The sequence below is a fragment of the Fundulus heteroclitus genome, chromosome 20 (genome assembly GCF_011125445.2).
Source record: "Fundulus heteroclitus isolate FHET01 chromosome 20, MU-UCD_Fhet_4.1, whole genome shotgun sequence".
NCBI lineage: Eukaryota > Metazoa > Chordata > Actinopteri > Cyprinodontiformes > Fundulidae > Fundulus > Fundulus heteroclitus.
Window position 1 is genome coordinate 24,645,111 of NC_046380.1, and position 16,479 is coordinate 24,661,589.

Below are 16,479 nucleotides of genomic sequence, written 5' to 3' on the forward strand. Positions count from 1 at the left end.
TGTTGCATCAAGTGGATTATAAATTTTCTTCTTCTTTTCCCAATTCCTGATCTTTTCCTCCCTTTTCGGTTCACAGAAGCCACTTAAAAAGCTTCATGTCCGCAAAGCAAACATTTTTCAGAAACGTTTATTGAAAGCTTTCATTAAAAAGAGATTGCGTGAGAAAACAAATGACACCCAAAGCAAACAAAAACAACTAAAGAGTTTCTATTTAAAAATGTCTTATTTACATTTTCTTAAAAAAAAAAATAGCATGTTTTTAAAAAGATCTATACAATAATCAGTGAAAAAATCTTTATTGGAGTTACTGCAATCAGTTGCTGTATTTTGACAATTAACCCCTGGTGATGAGCTCCAAGACTTTATGCTGGAAGACATCTACTGGGGTATGAATAGTTTTGTGTTTTATATGTAGCCGTAAATAAAAGACTATTCAGTAGTACCTTTTAAAACCCAAGAAAACCAATATCGAATCATTAAAACAAAACGTTCTGCTCGTCCTGATGATTTGTCCTTTAGAAAGCTCAGGGGAAACATTAGATCATCAGCTTGAAGGGGCCCAGCGACTTCCTGGAGTGGTTTCTGTAAACCTTCCTATGCCCCGCCCCCTTTAGGTTAACCCTTGTGGCAGCAGCTGGAGAGGATTCTGGGAAATGTTTGCTTTTAATAACTTGAGCTCAGTAGTGGTCCAGGTGGCCTCTCTCTCTCTCTCTCAACAGCACAGACTGTCCACAATACCCAGTGAATAAATATTTCCAGTCTAAAATGCTGACAAGCAAACAAAACCGGGTCATATTAGGAGTAAACAGTACAGTATGAAATCTGTTACCACATCAGCTGAAATGTGTTTTTACAGCAATTTGAGAGGACTCCAGAGTCTACTGCAGACGGTGTTATTCTACACGTTCAGATCCATCTGCTGTGAAGAAAATTAAACAATCCAGTCGGCGTGATGTAAAGAAAAAAGGAAAATCTATAACCAAGCACTGCATTCAGTCACTATGTACTGAGAAGCAGATTTATATTTGTTGTATAACAATCACTGTAGACGGTTTTATGGTCGCTGTGGTCAAACCTTAAGAAACCAACCGTTGACCAAGATGCTCTGATCATGTTACAGACATTGACTGAAGTTTTTTTTGCCACTCAGGTTTCTGAAATGTTTCAGATTATCAACAAATTCCAATGTCAGACTATCATACCCTGAGTCAATATAAAATACAGTTGGCAAAAATAAATAGAATGGAATCGCCTCCGTTGTTGAATCAAAAATCGAATTCATTAACATTTTTGGTAGCACAATCTAGAATTCTATTGCATACAATGTGTCTGATAACATGAAGTAGCTTAAAATATTTCATAAAGCCATACATCATGCTCTGATGTAAAATAATTCAAAAACACAAACGGCTATTGGCATTCGTCAGTCAGAAAGGATCCTTTTTTATGTCTGGGTTTCCAGTGAATCACCTTGAAAGCCGTTACCCTAATCATTGGGTCTCAAACTCCACTTCTCGAGGCCAATATGTCCTTTAACTCCTTTAAGATACAGCTCTGCTTCAACACACCTTACTCATGTTTGCTCATCACTTGTGGTTAAGGCAGTGATCCTGAACTCCAATCCTCGAGGGCTGGAGTCCTGCAACTTTTTAGATGTACACCTGAATAACCTCACACCTTGCAGTTAAGCCCTACAGAGCTCTGCCAGTGAGCTAATATTTGAAAAGTGCTGAACCTTCTCAGGAGTGGTCGTCCTACCAAAATCACTCCAAGACCACATCAGCATTCATTGACAAATTTCGATCACTCAGAACTGCAGCGCACAAGTCCATTTAGGTGGCCTATGGATGGTATAAAAATACCTTGGGGTATTTGTGGACAACAACCTTAAAAACCTGTACAATTTGAATTACCATCCACTGCTCAGTGAGATTGAGGATGATTTACGTAGATGAATGGGCTTGCCTCACACCTTGATGGGAAGAGTTAATTGTATAAAATGGATATACAACCAAGGTTGCAATATTTATTTCAATCCCTGCCCGTTTCATTGCCACAGTCCTTCTTCAAAGCTCTTATTGGATATGTCAGACAGTTTTATGGGATTGTAAAGAACCCCAGATATCCATAGTAAAGCTAACAAGGCATTATGGTTAAGGGGGACTTCGATTACTAAAAATGACTACCTGGCAGCCCAAATGAGGGTCATCTCATCCTTTTTTGAGTGCAGGGACGCCCCCTCCTGGATACAGATTGGACTGCAACCCCTGGAAGAATGGGTCCTCGGTGACTTTATGAGCATAATCTCTTGACTGTAAACAACAGGACAGATAACCCCATATTAAGGCATCTGATAAAAATCTGGTATGAGATTCACAAAAGTCTTGGATTGAAGGAGGGACTGTCACCTAAAACACCGTTTAACGCTAAATGAGCTCATATCTATGAGTTTTGATAAGATTCTGGACATATGGCATCATAAGGGAATCCAACTCTTGGATGATTGCTTCGATAAAGGACATTTCATGTCATTTGAACACCTGAAGAGGAAATATAACTTGTCCAATGAAACCTTTTTTTCTGTTATCTCCAAATAAGATCCTTTTTGAGAGCTAGTTTGAATCAACTCTGCCTGTCATGAATGACGTTGAAAGGTCTCTTTATGACAGGAAGCATACATTTATTTCAAAAACGTATCACCTATTGTTGAAGGAAGGCCCAAAACCAGGTTTGCGAGTCTAGAATTAAATGGAAGTCTGATCTCAACATTAAAACTGACGAACAAAGTTGGACAGAATTATGTAAAAACAGCCTGTCAAGTATTATGAATTCCCGGTATAGATTGATTAACCATAACTTACTACATCAATTATACCTTACCCAGGAAAAATTACATTCATTCAAATCTAACCAGTCAGAAATGTGCTTCAGATGTGCCACTGAGATTGGTTCCTTTTTACATTGTACCTGGCTGTGTGTAAAAGTTAGGCCTTTCTGGCATGATCTCTGCTCCACTTTAACCAGGATTACTGGAATTAATGTTCCAATGGACCCTGAACTTTGTTTATGGGGGAACTTTACAATTATGCACCGTTTTCTAAACAATGCACAACTCAAATTCATTGAAGATGCTCTATGTGTAGCTAAGAAGTGCATTGCAGTGTCATGGGAATCTGATTGCCCTCTTGCCATTTACAGGTGGTCTGTTGAGATGAACAGTTGCATCCATCCGGAAAAAAATACCCATTGTGTCAGAAAACGATATAAAACCTTTTTGAAAATTTGGTAGCCATATTTAGACCTAATTGGTACACCTCTTCCACCAAGTACTTATGGAATTATTTGTATTGTGTACCTTGTACACTGACTTTTTAAGTAATGAGGGGTGTTTTATCCTTTGTTGTGTTATGTTATGTTAGTGTACAGATGTGTTTGTACAGATTACATAAAAAATGAATACATATATATATATATATATATATATATATATATATATATATATATATATATATATATATATATATATATATATATATATATTTACATACATGCATACATACATACATAAATAATACATCAGCAACACGGTGAGGACAGCACAGTGGACCACAAACATCTAAAGTACTGCAGGCCTCACTTGTCTTGGTTAATTTCAGTGTCCATGGTTCAAGAATATGTAAAACACTGGGCAAAAAGTATTTCCACAGGAAATCTCCAACACCGAAACCACCACTAGACAGAATAAACACAAAATGCCCGTCTCACATTTATCAAGAAAACGTTCTGATGATCCGAAGACTTATGGGTAAATATTCTGGAGACCAACAAGACTAAAGTAGAACTGTTTATAACAGCATTTCAGAAAATACAACTAAAGCCCCAGGGACCACCGTCCTGCAACTTTTGGATGCATCCCTGCTCCAACGCACCTGCTTCAAAAGGCCGACTCACCTCCCTGGTGTGTCAGCACGCTTTGTAAAGGCCTGGTTATTACTCATTTATTTGTTTTAGGTGTGTTAGTGCAGGGATGCATCCAAGAGCTGCAGGACTGTGGGACTTGATGACCTGCCTTAGTCAAACATGGTAGTGGTAGAGTGCTGTTTCAGAACCTGGACAACTTGCCATAAATACTGGAATGGTGAAATCAGCCAGAAAATCCTGAAGGAGAATGTAAGGCCGTGAGTTTTTCACACTGATGGGAAACACTTGGATTTTACAGTTACATAATGATACAAAGCACACAAGCAAATTCACCTCTGAAGGGCTCAAAAATTAATGGATAAAAGATAAAAATATAAAATAAAGGTTTTGAAGTGGTTCTGACTTTAAATAGATCAATAATGCTTGAAAGCCATCCAACATGTCAATTAAAAACCAAATCTGCCAAAAAGAGTGGGTTAAAGTTCCTCCATCCTCCGACGCTTCAGATATTGAAAATGCTTGATGGCAGCTGTTACTGCTAAGGCACACACAACCAGCTCTTTAAGTGGCATTTATTTTTTTTTATTTTTTTTTTACATCGCTTCATTAGTATTTTTCTCTTAATAAACAAAATCCTCATTTGAACACTCCTTTTTACCCAGTTTACCATTGTTGGATAATAAAATATATGATGATCTGAAACATTTTATAGTGAAAAATGTCAAAGTGAGAAGAAATCGGTAATGACATAAATAGTTTTTTATACCTAATTCCTTATTTATTGTCTAAAATTATTTTAAAAATTGCTTTAAAAATAGTGTTGAGGCGTTATGATCTAATTTGTTACACTAAGCTCCAAAACAGCTCTGATGAAGTCTGTAATGTAATTATCCCTGCTTAAGAGAAAAGATTTATAGTTCTTTTTCTGTTAAATCTTAGATTATACCTATTTGACATATTCTATTTTTTCATGGCAATGATGAATCTTCCTTAAACAACAGTTAGTTATGGAGTACCACAAGGCTTAAGGCTTGGACCGTTTCTTTTTACTGCATATTTGTTTCAACCTGGCAGACACCATGAGATAAGTTTATACTGCTAAAGAAAATCAGTAATACCTTTGTTATTGGCTGTAGTTAGCAATAACAGTGTTGTGGCGCTCACTGTAAAGATTTCAGGTATGCAGGAAATAATTTTTGACATATTTGAAAGTGAGGCTCTTTTCAGAAACGTTTTCCTCGCACTCATTATCTGCATAGCTGTAAGGTAAAATAGAAATTCTGCTCCCTCAGTCTTTCCATACGAAATTGTCTTTGCTCTGCTTTAGCAACATTTTAATAAGCAGTTATCTTTCACCCAGCTCTGATTAAAACACAGTTACAGACCAAATACATGGCAATGAAGGAAACTGTAAACTCCTTTCCTTATCCTGTAGACCCTCCACTGCTCATACTGAACTGTTTATGCATTAGGAAAGAGGACTTGAGCAATCAACAAGGATGATGGCTAACTTTCTAGCAGAGAAGTGGATTCCAACGGTCCTGGAGGGCACACTCTTCAGGACTCACTTGGAGGAATGCACACATACACCATCTATCGTACTAAGCTGAAAAAAATGTTATGGGACTTACTGTGTTGCCAAAACTTCCTTGGGCCTCTTAAATAACACAGTTTGCTGACAGTCTGCATGAGCTCCACCTCATCAGAAAGCCAGTAACGTCATGGAGCAGTCAGCTACCCCTCCACTGTGCGGTAGGCCATGTGCAGACAGCGTTGGCCCTAGGTTGTCTGGAGACTTTAGCAGAATTAGATTTGGGGCTCCTCTTCCTGCTAAAGACATCCCCACCGCTAAGTGCTTCAATACAGATTTGGTGGAACCTGGAAGAGGGAGCCAAGTTTAATTTGCCGAGTTTAAAAACAATCACAGATAACTTGTTATTATTTGCTGAGATGTGTGTGTGTGTGTGTGTGTGTGTGTGTGTGTGTGTGTACAAGCCGAGCTCAAACACAAAGAAAAGATTAAACCCGTAGCATCAGATTGTGTATTTGTTAATACAGCAGCCAAACAACTAAGCTTAATCTTTGCTGTCTTTGGCAACTTAAACCTGACAATCTTAAATTAAAATTTCAAGCTGTTTAAAATCTTTCAATCAAATTAGGTATTTTTCTCATTCACAATAAACAAATCTGCTTTAAGATCCAAGGTCAGTGTTAAAATTCAAGCATTTATGGGAACCCCTGTTTATTTATGTCTTGGACCAGCACCGTGTGCAGAAGTTTTACATACAATTTGTTATCATGCTTTGTAAATCAACTATGTTTAATTAATTGCTGCATCTGCTTGATTTGTTTCTTTTTCAGCCATTAAGTTAAAGATTTCTTTCAGTGGGGGGGTCAGGTGGCCTCATATATCTATCTTGCTATTGAGAATGATTCATAGATGCCAAACAAGCCCGTCATGCTTAATAGTTTGTGGGAGGTGTTTGAGTGGACATAATAAATCTATGTAGGAATGAATAATTTTAATATCTACATTGATGACCATGAAATAATGACATAATGTATATAATTTTAACAAACAAAAAAGTTTTGAATACTTAATAAAATGTGTATAAACTGCAGATATACAAGCTTTCAGTGGATTTCAAAGCTTTATTATTTATATATATACTATATCTAAGCTAGTATATACTATATATTAACTTTTGCAACTTTACCTTTATTTAAAAGTTCAAGCAAGCTGAATATATGCACTTATAGACTTTGTACAAACATTTTATGTTTTGAGGAGCAGTCGTTGGCAATATCAGAAAGCTGCAGAAGATTGGAGGATTGAGATGTCTTCTCAGTTTCATCCTGTCTTGGTCACACTGGCTGTGGAACAATAAAGTTTCAGCCTTTTAGATAAACTGACATTCAGAACTACTCATCCCCTTTGAACCTTTCTACTTTTGTTGTCGCATTACAATCACAAACTTCAATGTGTTTATTGGGGTTTTATGTGATAGACCAATAATTATAATAAAAATATGAAAAGTGTATTTTTAATCAGGTTTTGTGTAACCTACTCTGCAAGGCTTTTGGGCCATACCCAGACCTTATATGCACAAATGAGTGTGTTTCTTGATTGTTATTTTTAAAGTCCACAGATTTTCCAAATATATTTCTCTGGGCTTTGACTAGGCCATTCTAGCACATGAATATGCTTTACGCATCCCACTGTGGCTCTGCTGGATGTTTAGGGTTATTGTGTTTAGCTCATCCATCTACCCATCAACTCTGAGCAGCTTCCATTTCCCTGCTAAAGACAAACAATCCCCCCAGCATGATGCCGCCGCCACCACCGTGTTTTACTGTACAATGTCCTGTTCAGGAAGATGTGCGTTGTTGGATCCCTGTCACATGTAGTGTTACTTTGGTTATTTTATTATCTAACCTTGCTTTGGACTTCTTGCATTTCTCCCTGGCCAGCTGGTCTGTCTGAGTTACACCTTTTACCCCCACGATCCTGCAGGTTCCCCTTTGTTTGGGCACGTTAGTTGGACTTATGGCTGACATTACATGTTTTTAACTACTGATGGCAACTGTGGTTTTATGCGTTTTTAGCATTTTCTCAATGAGGTTTTATTTTGATCTTCAAGTCATGGATTTAAGGCTCATCAGCACCTGATGTGCTTTAAAAATTGTTGGATTTCAAGCCCCCGTTGGTTGCAGCTGTTGCGTTCAGTGACATGCCATGCTCTACTTAAATGTTGCTTTGTTTTTCAGTGAGACTTGCTGTGAAATAAAGCAGCCAATGGGACATGGATTGGATTATTCTCTGACAAACGCCTGAGGTTATCACAGAGTTGTCGTGTTTATAGAGAAAATACTTTACATTAGCTAAAGGGTGACTTCTGAAGACAGCGTGCGCCATAAAATTTTATTTAAGGGTATCAGAGTAAAGAGAGCTGAACACAAATTTCCGCCACACTTTTCAGATTTTTATCTACTTCAAATTTTGGAAACCAAGTGTCACTTTCCACCCTCCTCATGAATTGTGGCTCCTTTGTCTCTTCCGTCCGATTCCAACAAAATCCTCTGAGGTTTGTGGTTTTTACTTGAGTTGTTTGCATACTTTTGCACAGCACTGTACCTTAAAAGAAAAACATTCAATACGTTTGTATTACACAGCAGTAATGATAACATACAATAATCACGCTTCTATGGTTACAACTTGTATTGCAGATAACCACTGAGATATAAGCAAACACCTTATCTGTGGCCTCTTGGCTTTATTAAATGGGCGTTGAGGTAGGCACTGAACCTGTTAATGAATTAGTGATTATGGGTCTTATACGTTAAATTAATATGTTTCTTTACAAAGAGTTCACTAATACCAAAAAAGGTTAAATGTTGCTATATAAAAAAGGCCATTGTATTTTGGTACTAAAGTGTAACGGTTTAATACATTTGAAGTATTTTGGTAAGTTTTAGCACTTGATTTTGACGTTAGAACAAAATCTTGCCATAATGTTCTTCAGCTGATGTTTGTGTGGAAGGAGTGTTTCATGGGCTTCAGTTTTCATTTTAAAGAAAATTATTCTTTGGATGGGACAGACATGAACTTGAAATGTCCACAAACTCCAAGGCACACGCTTCTTGAAAAGACAAAAAAAAAAAAAAAAACAGAAACAAAACAACAATCTAAAATGCTGTTATTGGTGCATTTGATCTAAAAAAATCAAGTTCAGACATGAGCCTTCTTGCTTATATTTCAGGTTTTTCTTTGTATATTCTGAATAATTATTTTTTTTTTAGAAGAGAGTGCTTTGGAGTTTTTTTAATATAGATTTGTTTTTAAAATTACTTGGATCGAACAAGTTGTAAGTACACTGGAAGAAAATGTTACCAAAAGCAGGAATTCTAATTTTTGGTCTTCCTGCTGTCCTTATCCTTTTTGCTCCCCTTCCCTTCCTTTTCTTTCTCAGCATTTTTCTTCTCCTTCTTTTTCTCCTCCCTGTGCTCCTTGTATTTCCACATAGGCGGCTCCAGGTAGCTCTTGTTTTTCTTCTTCTTCTTTTCTTTCTTCGGCGTCGGGTCTGAAGGCCTGTCCACGTTGATCTGAGGAATGCACCCTGAGGGGAAGACGCTGTTGCGCCTCGCCAAGCTTCGGGGGATGAACGCTGTGGCCACCTTGTTGGAGGCCACTGAGAGGATGCTCCCTCTCCTCTCGGTGTCGGGGCAGCACGTCAAAGCCACTGTCTCTGCAGAGTGGATCGAGGGGAGGACGTGCGAGACTGAGCCGTTGCTGTGGCACACTGAGCCGTCTTCCAGCTCCTTCTGTGGATGTTTCTTCACCAGCTCCGGCACCGCAAGCCTTCTCTTCCCCACCTCCGGTGGGCTGGTGGGGCACAGCGGGTGGCACGCAGTCACAATGAGAGGACAGCGGATGCTGGTGGTCATGCGAACCATGTGGTCTATGACCCCGTCGTCCTGGGGGTCACGTGGAAAGCTGAACCCAAACTTGTTTTTGATCCGCAGCGTGATCTTCTCTGCGGGACTCTTCTGAGATGTGGCTTTGGCAACTCTGCCCATGAGCTCGGGCCACTCTGGGATGTAGCTTTCACAGAACTGCTCGGCTTTAGGCCGCATCGCGAGGCGACGAATACGTTGAAAGGTCTCATAGCGACCTGTTTTCAGAGCCCAGTCCCGAGCACACTTTCCCCGGAAAGAGTCCACTGCGTTTACATCAGCCCCTGAAAAGAAAGACGGGAGGGGGAGCAAAAACGGGACAGCAGGGGTTAATCTTTCAGTGAAATATGAAAAATACATTCAGCCTTTTTTTTTTTAGCCGAACCTCTTTAAGCTTTTCCTTTGGCTGGTTTGGTCAATAAGGGGAAGTACCTTTAAGACCGTGAATTCGACTATGATTCTATTCATTTACAGCTCCCTAAACCTTTTCACAATCTTTTCTAATTGTCAACACATAGTTCAATGTGCTTTATTGTGATTTTTTTTTAGATAACATACAAGTTCCTATAAATGCTTATCTAAATTTTTTACCAATAAAAAAGGAAAAGTGTAGGATGCAATTACAGCAGAAGTTATTTTAGAGAGTGTCGGCTTTTCTCTAAATCAGTGGTGTCCAACTCCAATGGTTTAGAACCAGCGTTCTGCATGTTTTGAATGTGTCCCTGCTCCAGCAGCTGTAGCAGTGGCTGAATTACCTACTCAGTCAGTCATCAAGTTCTGCAGAGGCAACAGACCCTTCATTGGATTCAGGAGTACTGCACCTCATCTAAACAATGCAGGAAACTTTTTTCAGGATTTTAAATTAGCCATTTTGTTCATTGTACTGTATTGTATTGTAAATTGTATCGGATGTACCTAAGCAACATTGGAAACCAGGATACTCCATCAATGTGCTTTCTGAGGATTAAATGATAGCTACATAACAAAATAATAGAAAAAAACAGCTTCCCTGTTTTCATCCCTCAGCATAATGCTGTCACCACCATGCTTCATAATGGGGCTGATGTGTTAAGAGGGCTGCACACCATTGACGTTCTGAAGCACAAAGCATTTAGCATTTTGACCAAAAGGTCTGATATCTGAAGAACTTCTTTCATAGTTTTTCTTTGTCCCTAATGGGCCTGCTCTCCCACTGACATTGCTCACACCGGATATTCACCATTTCCAGAGGAAATAGGACTCTTAGAAGTGTCCAAAGCTTGGCATATTGTTTTATAACGCAATGCTTTAAACTTCTCCGCAACGTTCTCCATAAACTGAGTCTGTTTGATAATTAAGTGACTTCTAAAGGTACTTGCATTTTCATTCCAGTTATTATGATCTATCACACACACAAAATAAAATAGAAATACAACAAAACACTGAAGTTTATGACAAAATGTGAAAAGGTTTATGTGTTAATACTATTTTGACAGTCACCGTGGCAAATATTTCATAACTAAAAGAAGCACCAGATAATAAATATGTATTTGTTCAGTTTTACTCTATTATCTCACCGTGTGGTGGTGGGACAGGATGCACCTTTCAGCAGCTCTGTGGGTCTTAGTGCTCATGAATGTCCTTAACACCCATTGTGTCCTGAAGTGGCCTGGATCATTTTACTGGTAAGGTTTGGTGAAATATATAGTGATATCGGCTTTAGCGTATGAAACACTTTATCATGGTATTGACTGTACCTGCTAAAACGGACTGATAATGATGTTGTCAGCCTCACTTATAGCATGGTTTAACATCATTGAGCATATTCAGAGCAGCCAGCCCTGTCTCATCAGCTTTTCCAGTCGACACGTTTCCCCTGGGTCAACTTTTACTCTCCGATTGCAACGTTTAACAGAAGTCTGGTTCGACACAGCGGCGAGTTTCAAAAACACGTGGGCTAAAAATAGGTATGTGCCTAATCTTCAGTCAGGAGGACTAGCAAGTCAAGAGATTACTGCAGACATGTAATAATGCCCTCAGAGTGATCCCTTAAAGCAGTCACACGTCACCGCGTCATTAACTCTGCAGCGGAGATTTAACTACGCCACGAGGAAACACGGGTCAGCTGCTGTCGTCAGCTGTGATTTAACTGCTCCTTTGGAGCGGATGAATCAACACTTTTTATTCATGACACCCTTTAGCAAAAAGTAATATACTTTAAGTTAATTTTATTAAGTCTTAGTATTAATGTACTTTGTCTTAGGCAAGGCAACTTTATTTGTATAGTACATTTCGGTACAAAGACAATGCAAAGTGCTTTACGTGATTAAAATATAGGAAAATAAAACAGAATAAAAGTAAGTTGGAATAAAATGTAGAAACAAAGTAAGACATGGAAAAATAGAAATTAAAAGCAAATATTAAAAACATTTGGACTACAAAGTTGAAGTAATGATGTTTCAGTAAAACAGTTTAACTAGAAGTTAACTTGAACTTAGACTTCTGTTTATACTTTTCAGTGTAAGTCAAGTATACTTCACTATACTATTGTTAAGTATATCCAATATAGTTCATTGAAAGGTAAAGTTCAAGTACACCGCCTCATTTTAAGTATGAAATAAGTATACTTGTGGTAGACTTGAATAAACTACTTTTTGCTAAGGGACACCATCACTGCTTTCTGTTGTTGTCATTTATCCTGTTTTAAATCAGACCCTTTATTGTGCAGATAAATCCAAAAAGGCATCAAAAAGAGCCTTGTAATGCCTTTCTAAAATGTTATTTTGTCTTCTGTATCTCCCGACTTTCTGGAAGTCTGAAGTTTTTTTTCTCCAGTCATTGGACCTGATCCTGATCACAAACTGTAGTCCTGTTTGATCAAAAAAAATAATAATTTGAAAGCTCATCCGTTAAAAGATGAAAGAAGAACTTTAAAGCCTTAAATACAGTTTACAGCTGGTGAGCCGCACATTGAAATTCACATTTCTCCTCAAATCAAAACTGTCCTCTGACGACCGTGACGCACTGGTGTGAAAAATGTTGAAAGACAGCAAGAGACAAACTAGTCGATGCTTAAAATAAAGACTTTAAAGGTACCTCAAAGACTTCTAGAAGGCATGAAGAAACCGTTTTAAAGTAACTAAATGAGTAACTAACTAATCAGCATATCAGAAATGACACATTTTCCCTTTTCCTTACCGGCCATAACAAGAGCAGCGACCACGTCGCAGCGGCCAGTCATGGCAGCTTTGATGAGGGCTGTGAAGCCTCTGCAGTCCCTCATTTCTGTGTCCACTCCAGGGTAGTAGTTTAGGAGATACATCACGGTGAATACATGACCTGCAGGAAGACGAGAGAAGTCAGCGACCTCTCAGCTCAGTTTTGAAAACTGGGGTGATTTCTCCCCAGCACCCTAACTTTAAAGCATCCATCCAGTCTAATTATTACATTTCACTGCACTCACCTCCTTGAGATGCAATCATTAGGGCTGTGTTGCCTTCATTGTCCTGGTGATTTATGTCTATAAAGGGACAACTGTGGAGCCCGTGCACAATGTCAAGAAACCCTTTGCAACAAGCCACCATCAGGCCGTTCTGTTGGTAGAAACCAGAGCCGAACATCAGCGACTCCGCTGGGGTCCAAAGCTGAAAACTACTCCCATCAGGAATTTGAAACTCACCCATCCGTTGTTGTCCAGCTCCGTCGCCTCCTCCTTTGTCACCCCTCTCTCCAGGACTTTCTTCAGAGCGGCGGCGTCGTTGCGGGCGCAGGCCTCGTACAAGGTGTTAGCGGCGCTGCTGTTGGCTGCCTCCTGCGTGGGGTCAGGGAGCACGGAGTCGTCGGAGAGGATGCTGTCAGAGTCAGAGTCCAGTCCTGATGTTTCATCATCATCTGGACCTGAGCCCAGGTGGGGGTCCTCTGCTGCAGTGGCCATCCTCCAACAGAGCCACTGGAACGGGAGTCACTGCAGCTTGCCTGGTCGCATCTTTAAAGAAAATGACACATGGCATCAAAAACACAGGGAGGCTGGAAACAGCAGAACATTAGTGGCCAGAGAACCTCATGAAGACCAGCGGCACAAACGTTGTGGAGACGTTTAAAGCCGAGTTAGGTTATAGAAACAAAATCTTTGGTCGATATGTCTGACACACCCCGTCGACCTGTGAAGATATACCGAGCAAGAAGAGCTCTGATCAGGGAAGCATGGTACCTTTGGAGGGGCTGCAGAGATCCAAAGCTCAATCTGGAACCAGAACAGCTATTAGTCGTGCACCCCGTAAACCTGTCCTTTATGGACGAGTTTTAACAGAAACGACATCGTTCAATGAAATGAATGTTTGCCCGTTCACCACAAGTCATAAAAGGGACACAGCAGTCATTTGGGAGAAAACGGTTCGCTCAGATGAGCCTGAAACAGGGTGTTCTGCTCCACCTGCAAAACACCTAACTACATCACTGTAGTGAGGCGTGGTGGAGGCGATATTATGCTGTGGAAATGCTCTTCTCGGGAGAGACAGTGAAGCTGGTGAGAATTCATGGGGAGATGGATTGAGATAAATACAGGGTAATCCCATAAGAAAATGAATTTGAAAAAAAAAAAACAGACTTGAGACTGGGAACGAGGTTTGTTTTCCAGTCGGACATCCTCACCTCGCATTCAGCCTGAGCTGCAGTTGAATATTTTAGATCAAAGCACTCTCATATGTTAGAACGGCCTGGCCAATGTTCAGACCAAACCTGGCAACACTTAAAAAATAATGTTCACAGACCCTGGGCTTTCAGCTTTTACAAAGATGAACCGCTTTGGTCACGTGTGAAGCTGGTGGAGGCAAACCCTAAAAGACTGGCAGCTTTAACTACAGTCAAAGGTGGATCTACAGAGAGACAGAATGCAAATGCACGTCACACTTTTTGGACTTTATATGTGAAACAGTGTGAAAATCATACATGGTTTCTCCCAATTTACAAAATAAATAAATCAAAAGGTGCCTAACATGTCCCTTCCCAACAAAATACATTGAAGTCTGTGGTTGTAATGTGATGAAATGGGGAGTTCAAGGTTCTGTTGCAGGATGCAGACAAATTACAATTTTGTTTTTCAACATGCTCCAAATCAGATTTCAGATCCACTTCTTAGAAAAAAAGTCCAGAGTTTGCTTGTTGACAGGTCGGGAAGAAGTAGGAAGAGTCAGGGATTATGGCTCTTATGTCGCCGTGTGCCACGGATGAAACGCCATCAGATCAGCGGACCTTTACTGGGAGGGTAAGTGGATCAGCGGTAAATGCGCTGCAGAACTCAGCAGGGTTAAATGAGGAAACACTCACAGCAGACGCACAACGTTCACGTGTGGAACCGTCAAGCAAATCTTTGTGCCTGAGTGACTGATTAATGAAACCTAAATTAAATATCTTGGGGGTAGCGGTTCATCTTAAACTGCAGTTTATGCTTCACACATAAAAATATACTAATGAAACAAGCTATTTGGTGCACAATTCAACATAAAAGATCATATTTTTTTACTTATTTTAATCCTATGAATAAACCACTGTCAAAATAAGTTTTGAAGATGGGAGTTTGTCTGAAAGATCTTTTCAAACGACTTGAAGAAAAGAAAACACGCTTCTATCATAGTCTGTATATTGGTTTTGAACAGGCAGACGCAAGTGAAGATGAATTCTGTAAACTTACCAAGAACAAGGCTGACAGCTCAGCTAGGAGTTGTTATAATCCAGGGTCACACCTCCGTCACTCCCACTGAACAAACCTCTGATTTCTCCCAGTCTTGTTGCAGAGCAGCCGTCAGAGTGCCCTCCACTTCCTGCCTGCAGAAAAGGTTAGCCATTTCTGAACCGTCGCAGAAAACTGGGAGGAGAAGGATTCACGCCGTCCTCACAGCGACACCGTTCACTTATCTCCTGCGCTTAGCTCATCCCTTTTAAAACAGCTTTCTCCAGAGGAGATTACTGACCTCTTAGTAGACCAATTTCAAATCATGTTTCCCATATTGGTTTTACACCAAAAACATTCTGATTTTCAGAACCATTGATTAATTTGAATGCAGCCTGGCTCAAAAAACAATGACACAATCCATGATGAGGAATGATTACAAGATTACATCGCCTTACAGGAACCAAACCCTCTAGTAACTATTTTCAGGATAAAAATCATACATTTTCCTTTATTTCTCCAGTTTGAAAAAATGGTCAAATGGCAACAATAGTGCATGTAAAGGATTTTGCAATCCACCTGCAATCAGGTAATCAATCGAAAAATGTGATGCAATAAAACAAGTGTAAGCTGCTTATGAAGGGGAACGTAACTAATAAGACAGTAAAATCCCCTCCGGTGTGACCGATGTGCTGTGAACTGATCCAGGAGTCATAGGAAAACTACTTCAGGTGGGGTTGAGTTTAATTATGTCAGCTCTTCATTACTAGATTGTGAGGTGGTGGGACCCCCACCATGTCGGACTTTACCTCTGGCATTATGGTCACAATGACGGGACCAAGCCTCCTTTTTTTGTATCAGTCATAAAGATCAAGGAGGAGCACGGCGTAAACAGCTTTAGCTTATTTAGTTCTGAAACAGCTTTGTGACGCAGATGGGAGAGCCTCAGTCAGAGCTTAAACACATGTGGAGTACCTTACTAAAGTATTCGTACCCCTTCAGGTTCTCCACGTACTTGTCATATTACAACCACAAGCGTCAGTGTGTTTCACAGTGGGTTAATGTGGGAGAGCGACACAAAATAGAATATAACTGTGTTGGGATGGGTAAACAGGAGATGGCTTTCAACATCAGTCTGAACAGTGTGGCAATCATTTCACTTCAGAGGTCGCCTAGTTAATGATTGAAGTCCTCCTGTGTGAAGCCCCATGGTAACTCTGGAGGAGCTGCAGATATCCACAGCTCAGGAGGGAGAATATGTTAACAGGACAACTGCTTTAGTCATGAACTCTACAAACTGACTCGCTTCCACAAGAAAACTGTAAAACGTCCTACCTAGGGTTTATCACAATTTACAAACAGCATGGAGAAAAAGTCTACTCTTGCAATATAAAGTTTGAACAGCTGTTTTTTTAACTATCATGTAGGCTTTGGGGCTGTTTACAAATTGTAATCAA

At 39.8% G+C, this 16,479-nt stretch overlaps 1 protein-coding gene across 1 annotated transcript; it reads right to left on the minus strand.

Annotated features, from left to right (window-relative positions):
- Nucleotides 1-6,635: 6,635 nt before the first annotated feature.
- ankrd33ab (ankyrin repeat domain 33Ab) lies at nucleotides 6,636-15,251 on the minus strand. The gene is made up of 5 exons (XM_012863711.3): nucleotides 15,044-15,251; nucleotides 13,034-13,339; nucleotides 12,818-12,947; nucleotides 12,553-12,693; nucleotides 6,636-9,659 (listed from the first exon to the last, which is right to left on the minus strand). Exons 2-5 carry the CDS (start codon nucleotides 13,286-13,288, stop codon nucleotides 8,827-8,829), a joined length of 1,359 nt encoding a protein of 452 aa, XP_012719165.2. The 5' UTR covers nucleotides 13,289-13,339; nucleotides 15,044-15,251; the 3' UTR covers nucleotides 6,636-8,826.
- Between the last annotated feature and the right edge of the window lie 1,228 nt (nucleotides 15,252-16,479).

Excerpts from the sequence above, each read along its gene's own strand:
- ankrd33ab (XM_012863711.3), bottom strand. The coding sequence starts at position 13,288 with ATGGCCACTGCAGCAGAGGACCCCCACCTGGGCTCAGGTCCAGATGAT. Across the intron at positions 12,948-13,033 it reads AGCTGGACAACAACGGATGG|AACGGCCTGATGGTGGCTTG; the intron begins GTGAGTTTCAAA and ends TTCTACCAACAG. Across the intron at positions 9,660-12,552 it reads CGCTGCTCTTGTTATGGCCG|GGGCTGATGTAAACGCAGTG; the intron begins GTAAGGAAAAGG and ends CTTTCTTTTCAG.